The sequence below is a fragment of the Globicephala melas genome, chromosome 2 (assembly GCF_963455315.2).
Source record: "Globicephala melas chromosome 2, mGloMel1.2, whole genome shotgun sequence".
Lineage (NCBI taxonomy): Eukaryota > Metazoa > Chordata > Mammalia > Artiodactyla > Delphinidae > Globicephala > Globicephala melas.
The window spans coordinates 127,258,663-127,265,898 of NC_083315.2; the positions used below are offsets into that span (position 1 = coordinate 127,258,663).

General features: G+C 42.5%; 1 protein-coding gene across 2 annotated transcripts; it reads left to right on the forward strand.

Moving 5' to 3' along the window:
* Nucleotides 1-853: 853 nt before the first annotated feature.
* Nucleotides 854-5,388, forward strand: ARF6 (ARF GTPase 6). Of its 2 annotated transcripts, none has more exons than XM_060294787.2 (2): nucleotides 854-943; nucleotides 1,610-5,388. In XM_060294787.2, exon 2 carries the CDS (start codon nucleotides 2,099-2,101, stop codon nucleotides 2,624-2,626), a length of 528 nt encoding a protein of 175 aa, XP_060150770.1. In that variant the 5' UTR covers nucleotides 854-943; nucleotides 1,610-2,098; the 3' UTR covers nucleotides 2,627-5,388. The 2 variants fall into 2 exon arrangements, with proteins under 2 accessions (XP_060150770.1, XP_030710766.1); XM_030854906.2 differs by lacking the exon at nucleotides 854-943 and adding an exon at nucleotides 1,352-1,511.
* Nucleotides 5,389-7,236: the final 1,848 nt, after the last annotated feature.

Consider the following 7,236-nt stretch of genomic DNA (forward strand, 5'->3'; position numbering starts at 1 on the left):
AAAGACTGAAAGGAAAGGATTCACAGCTATAAAACGGAGGGGTAACACTCTGAACCCCAATCTTCTGACTCCAAATCCTTCTTTCAGTTTTAAGATAGGGCATACGTATTAAGGCAGATGGTAAGTAAATTAAATCATTGCCAGAATATTAATAACTTAAGTAAATTTACTTCAGGCTGAAGTAAATTTAAGTAAATTTAGTTCAGGCTGAAGCTTGTAAGGTTATCATTTAACCAATCTACCATTATCAAACTGTCTTACATTGTGACATAAAAAGTATGTTACCTTATGTTATTACAGCATCTTCTTAAAAAAAAAACACACACTGTTTTCCTGTTTTTCCCCCCTTTGGTTTATTTACATTTCAAGCTTTCACCTTTTTTGAACTTTACGTCTAACTTTACCACTAACCATTCGATACAAAAAGGTTGAAGTTTTCTACAAACATTATTTAACCATCAAATGGGGTTTGCGGACAGAAAGGTCAGTGTTACACTCAGTTTACACACGAGGTAACTCAGTAAGGTTAAATGTCCAAATCCAGGCGACAGAAGTAGTCTTTCTGATTCTAAATCCTACGCTAAGATTATGTCGTCGAGGCTTCTTAAAGTTAAGAATGAGTGGCTGGGTGAGAAGCTACTACTAATCACACTAAAAGGAGATGATATTTAAATATTAAAAATCACCTTCTAAAAAGTTGAAAAAGCGGCAAGGCACGGGAACTTTTGATAATACTGTAATTTTTAAGAAACGTGGACTGGTCCTGACGAGATGTGTAAGATAGGGCTCCAATGTCCAAAAGACGGGCTTCAGAGCAAACCCAAACCCAGTAAAAGCGCCGCACTGACTGGCAGATTCCACGCGAACCACTAGCCTCCCACGTGTTTTTCAGGAAACGCAGAGCACGAGGGATAAAGGGAAGCCAAAGAAGGCTGGCGGAAAGGTAAAAACAGCGGCTAGGGCTTCCCTGTGAGACTGAGGGCACACGAAGGCTGGGGCGGGCTGGAGGGAACTCGCGGAGCATCTGGCGGGCACCAGGGTCCGAGAACAGGCCTGGAAGCAGCACGGGGGAGGCGTTCGTCAGGGGAGGAGGCGGTCCGCGGGCCCCACACCATGGAGCTCCGCAGTGGATCGGCTCTTCTGGTTTGAATGGGGGCGGAGGAGGAGAGAGTGCGGAAGAGGAATGCAGAGAGTGGACAAGACGCTAGAGCAGCGACAGGTGGCCGCGGGTGAGAGTCCGAGATTCGCGGGGTTGGGGGCTGGCCGCACCTGCGAGCCCTCTGAGCCGCCGTAGCCCCGCCCCTCCGCGCGTGGCGCCCCGACGCTTAGCGCGCGGGCAGCTCTCTTTACAGAGGTCGCTCTTGTCCGAACGGGCGGCCTCTGCTGCGCCTGCGTGGTCGGGAGGGGAAGTGAGGCGGTTTCCTCGGCGCCTTTTCCGGCGGCGGCGGCGGCAGAGCTGGGAGGAGGCGGTGGAGGCCGGAGGGAGCCCGCGCTCGGGGCGGCGGCTGGAGGTAACCTCCTGGACTGAGCTGGCAAGGCGGGCCCCCTCGGTCTCCACTCTCCTCTGGGGCTCTAGCAGTAACTTCCTTCTCCCTGTCTCTGTCTGCAGGCAGCGCACCGAGTTCCCTCGAGGATCAATGACCTGACGGGGCGCCGGAGCCGCGCTGCCTCTCGGGTGGCCTGGGTCGCTGGTGAGCGTGGTGCTCGCGGACCGGGAGCCGGGCCGAAGGGCCGCAGTCTCCCGCGGCGGAGCGAGGAGAAGGCGGAGGAGCGGGAACCGCGGCGGCGCTCGCGCGGCGCCTGCGGGGGGAAGGGCAGTTCCGGGCCGGGCCGCGCCTCAGCAGGGCGGCGGCTCTCCCGGCGCAGACTCAGCGTCCCGGCGGCCGCGGCGACTGGAGGAATCAAGTTGTGCGGTGGGTGATGCCCGAGTGAGCGACGGGTCCGGGACTCTCCCCCGAGGAGGCGACTCCCACGCAGGCCGCACGGGCGCCCTCGCGATTGGGAGGCTCCGTTTCGGTTTCGCGGCGGCGGCGGCGGCGTTGTTGGCGGAGGGGACCCGGGACACCTGAATGCCCCCGGCCCCGGCTCCTCCGACGCGATGGGGAAGGTGCTATCTAAGATCTTCGGAAACAAGGAAATGCGGATCCTCATGTTGGGCCTGGACGCAGCCGGCAAGACAACCATCCTGTACAAGTTGAAGCTGGGCCAGTCGGTGACCACCATCCCTACCGTAGGTTTCAACGTGGAGACCGTGACTTACAAAAACGTCAAGTTCAACGTGTGGGATGTGGGCGGCCAGGACAAGATCCGGCCGCTCTGGCGGCATTACTACACCGGGACCCAGGGTCTGATCTTCGTAGTGGACTGCGCCGACCGCGACCGCATCGACGAGGCCCGCCAGGAGCTGCACCGCATTATCAATGACCGGGAGATGAGGGACGCCATAATCCTCATCTTCGCCAACAAGCAGGACCTGCCCGATGCCATGAAACCCCACGAGATCCAGGAGAAACTGGGCCTGACCCGGATTCGGGACAGGAACTGGTATGTGCAGCCCTCCTGTGCCACCTCGGGGGACGGACTCTATGAGGGGCTCACATGGTTAACCTCTAACTACAAATCCTAATGAGCCTCTTCTCCGCCCATCCCCCGGAAGGAGAGAAATCAAAAACCCATTCATAGGATTATCGCCACCATCACCTCTTTCAGTTGCCACTTTCTCTTCTTTGAATTTGAACTCTGGAGTTACCGTTCTGCGGTTTGGGGGAGGGGGTTAGGGGTTTCTTTTTTGTTTTGTTTTCTTTTTTTTTTCTTTGCTTTGCGTTAGGATGCTCTGATCTGACTTTTTTGACATGAACACAAAGTGCTAGATGCTCTTGTTGACTTCCAGCAAATGGGATGGGGGAAATATAGCAGTTCTTGGTAAATTCCTTTATAATAATGGTTTGATTTTTTTATTTCGAGAGAATCTTCTTTTCCAATGTATGCTTTTTTCCTTTTTGCCCAGTTTCCTTATCACTTGCTGTAGATGGCTTATTTTGCATTCATGCAGACTGTGTTGCAAGTCTGTTTCATCTAGTAAACTGAAAATTATTGCTTAATCAAACTGCCGTTTGTCTTTTATATTTAAGGCCTTTTTCCCCTGCCTTATGAGTTCTGACTTTAACTTAGTAAATTCAGATGTGACCTTTTATATCTAAGACCAGTATAGTAAACAGCCCACGGTGGCAAATAATGAGTAATATCATTGTAATATGTTCCAGTTGCACATCACTGTGTTAAACAGGTAATGTAAGAAGTTCTTTGAAATTTCAACTCTTAAGTTCTGAAACATACATCATGCATGAGTAAGGATAAAACTCAAGTTCCCCGTTACATAGCTAACTTACACTGCATAAAACTATGAAAATGTAACCTGTCAAGGACACAGATTTTTTTTTTTCACTGCAAAGTTAGCAACTTTGCTGTGTTTTCCCTTTTTTAACTTTAAAAATAGACTTTTCCAGAAAATGGAGCAATAATGGTGTATGCCACACACAGATGAAATATTTGTAGATATTTTAAGTGACTTTTGGGCAAAACTGGAATATATACTTTTACCATGTTTCAAATGTCTAAGACCAATAGTTTTTAAATTACTAGAATGTTTATTCATGAATAAAGCATTTAACAGTTCAAATTACATGCACCTTTTACCTAGCTGGAAAAAAAAATTCGTGTTTCCACATTACAGCAATTGATTAAGCTGAAGATATAAGTCTTTTTTTTTTAATAGATGAGTGATCCATATCTCCATTAATTAGAACACTGGAAAAGATGTTTTATGGAAAAGGTATTCTGTTTGATTAACTCATGCTAATAGTCAGATACCCTGTTGGTTCAATAATACACTATCTCCTTTGAGGAAGGAAATGTGATGAATGAATGATGTGTAGACTTGAGGAATGACAAAAGGGGAAGTAGGATGCAGAGGAAGAACCTACAGATGACAATGAATGTAAACTTACTTTTCTTCAAGGGTAAGCAGTGTGCTCACTGGTGATATCTAGATCCTAACAAGATTACTTGCTTAGCTGGTTAGGACCAGTAACTAGATTATTGAGACCACTATGATAATACTTTGAACCAAATGTTAATGCTTGATACAGAATTGTGTAGCAGCATCTGGTTCTTATATAGCCTTAAGGATTGATTTTAGAGATCCTCAAGGAATTAAACTTAGGGAATTCAGAAATGTAGACTGCAAAGGCAGTATACAGGAAAAGGTGGAGTGGGTTTTGTTTATGAGGGTGTCTGAAAACTAAAATTGAACGGGATATCATGGTATATGATTTGACAGTATTGGTCCTTCATGCTTTGGCCATATTGTATAATGGAGCTTTTACCAAAGATGTATGAGAGGTATAAGGCTATAGAAAGTTAACTCTTCAAAGTAAAACTCTTGACAAACATTTTACTTAAGGCAGATGAGAAGAGGTGCTATGTTGTAGGCTCCTAATGGTGCAGAGGGATTTTTGAATTCAAATGCAACTAAAGTATGAAGTTCTCAGTTTCACTTTAGTAGAAGTATCTCTAGAAATGAAGCTGACGCACATCTAAGAACATTTTAGTTGCTTTTAAAATTCCCATAGCTCCATCATAAATTTAATTACTAGTGTTTTAAACGATTACATATTAAGGTACATAAACATGGGTTATATAAATATCAATGTTATAGTAACATCCTGAAGCGACAAGCACAAAGGTATAAATGCCTAAACTGGAGGAAACTTGAAACCCTCATGTTAATTCTTAAATGTAGTATTTCTAACTTGTGACAGACAGATTGGTAGGCAGCCATTTTTTGTTTGTCTTAAAATAACTGGGGGCATAGTTAAAATTTTATACATCAAGTGATTGCTATGGAATGTTGCAGGTGAGATGTGGTTATTTTTAGTTTATTTGAAATGTCTTAACTGAAGGTGGGGGGAGGAGGGAAAGCAAATATTTGAAATTTGGAAAACCTTAAACCTTTTGCTAAGAAATTGTAATTTTCACTTACATTTTCTTTAAGGATATAAAAGGTTGATAATTGATGTAGTTAAATTGAATCATAACCACTGATGATCATGGGGCAGGTAATTATAGCCTGCAAAAAAAGTTACAATCTAAGAAGTTAAGAAATAAGATCCTGAAGTTTTTGTTTAATTGCATCAATTTCTGTATTTTATGTGAATTTATAAACTGAAGTAAGTTTTCAATGAGGTTAATCTTGTCTAATATAAGTAAATGAGTCTGTAGACTGTGATCTCCCCAAACTAAAAAGTACAGTACTTGGAATTGTGTTCTTTATGGTTGTAGTGTTGGTAAAGCACTAATATGCAGAAAATAAAGGAATTACACAGTGCAGTTTCTCACGTTACGTTACTCGTTTGAACTAGATTAAGTGGGACGTGTGGTGTGTTGGGCCATGTTATTCTCCAGGGATATATGGTATAAAGTAACTTAGTTTGGGAGTCACCTAGCTTTTATATGAAGAAAAAAGAATCTGTTTGGTTCTTATAATCCTGGCTATATAGGAGGTTTTGCCCTGATTTAGTTCCACCAAATTTAATCTGATTTTATGATAACTTAGGACACAAAAGCAGTTGGAAATTTTTTAAAAATGAAAGTTCTATAGCAGTTTTTATTATGCTACTGCTTTTTCAGAAATCACAACCTTCGAGTTTTTAGGACAGAACTGTGTCTCTAAAGAATTGGCCTACGGAGTAGTCTTAACCCTTGACAATTGACTTGGATTTTAGAAAGTTTGTCTTTCAGAAACCAAGGTTGCTTGTCTGATAAGAATGGCAGAATTGTAGCCATTTAGAAAATAAAATAGTAGATGAAGAATAACTTGTTGGATAAAGGGGTTTTTAAACACAGTTCCTTTCCTTGTAGGCCTCCCTTCTTGTATTAGCAATTTTCGTAGTTTGATTTTAGAATATCTTAGTGTGATCTCTAGTGTGATTTAACTCCCACATTAATGTTGTTAATGGCTATCAAGTGTCAATTTACCAGAGATAGCAGTAGAAGATATTTTACACTTTAGTGAGTTTTTATGTTTTAATATAATTTAGAAATATAGTAGCCATAATCTGAATGGTGGTGGAGCTTACTAAATTCCCAAAGTTATTTCCTCTATACCTTGCCAAATATATATATGGATTATGATACAGCAGATCTTATAGGTAAAAATTGTAAAACCACATATAGCAATTAAAAATAACTTGTTTAATCACTGAGCCTAATGTATCTGGAGTATAATATTCAATAGAATCTAGCCTTTTGCTTTGCTTATATTGAATGGTAAAAGACAAAGTAGGAAAGATTTGCAATTACAATATTACGAAATTTATAAAACGGGAATGTTGGGAGATGGAGTGATAGAAGAGGCAAAGTAACTTTTCCCTCCCCACTTTGCTAAACTTGAAAGTTGCCAGACTAGATTAGTGAGTTGAATGGTCAGGGAATAAATACATACAGGTGAGGTCAAAGAGGCAGAATGGGTCTGTAGAGGGGTTTAGGACTAACAGTAGAAATTTGTTATTAAATAAGTCAAAGTAATGGTAAACTTCCAGGGAATTAGTCTAGAAATAACTTACTTTGTGGGACAGTAAGAAAATGGGTTTGAACTTTTTCCCCCTTTATTTAAAATGTTTTATGACTACTTGAAACAAAAAGTATTTGTCAATCTTCTTGAATACCTTTCCACTTATCTTCATTTAGATATACAGTTGACCCTTGAATAACATGGGTTTGAACTATGTGGATATAAGTGGGTCCACTTATTCATGGATTTTCATTTTCCAATAGTAAACACTACAGTATTACACAGCCTGGGGTTGGCTGAATTAGTGGATACTGTACAACTACAAAGTTACATGAGGATTTGGATTTTCGATTTTGCCGAGGGTCAGCGCTCCTAACCTCGGAGTCGTTCAAGGATCAACTGTATTTCCTCTATGGTATTTGTTTCATAAGTGTGAGGGTAGGTTTATTTATTGAGAGCCTACTGATGTGCCTGGCACTGTTCTAGGGACAGGAGATATATCAGTGAAAAAAAAAATCTGCCTTCATGGAACTTATATTGGTGTTGGGGGGTGGGAGTGAGAAATAAAAACATGTTAGGTGCTATACTATGTATTACTGGTAGACCTGTATTCAGAGAAGTCCTCATTGAGAAGGTAACATTTGAGCACATTTGAGGGAAGAAAA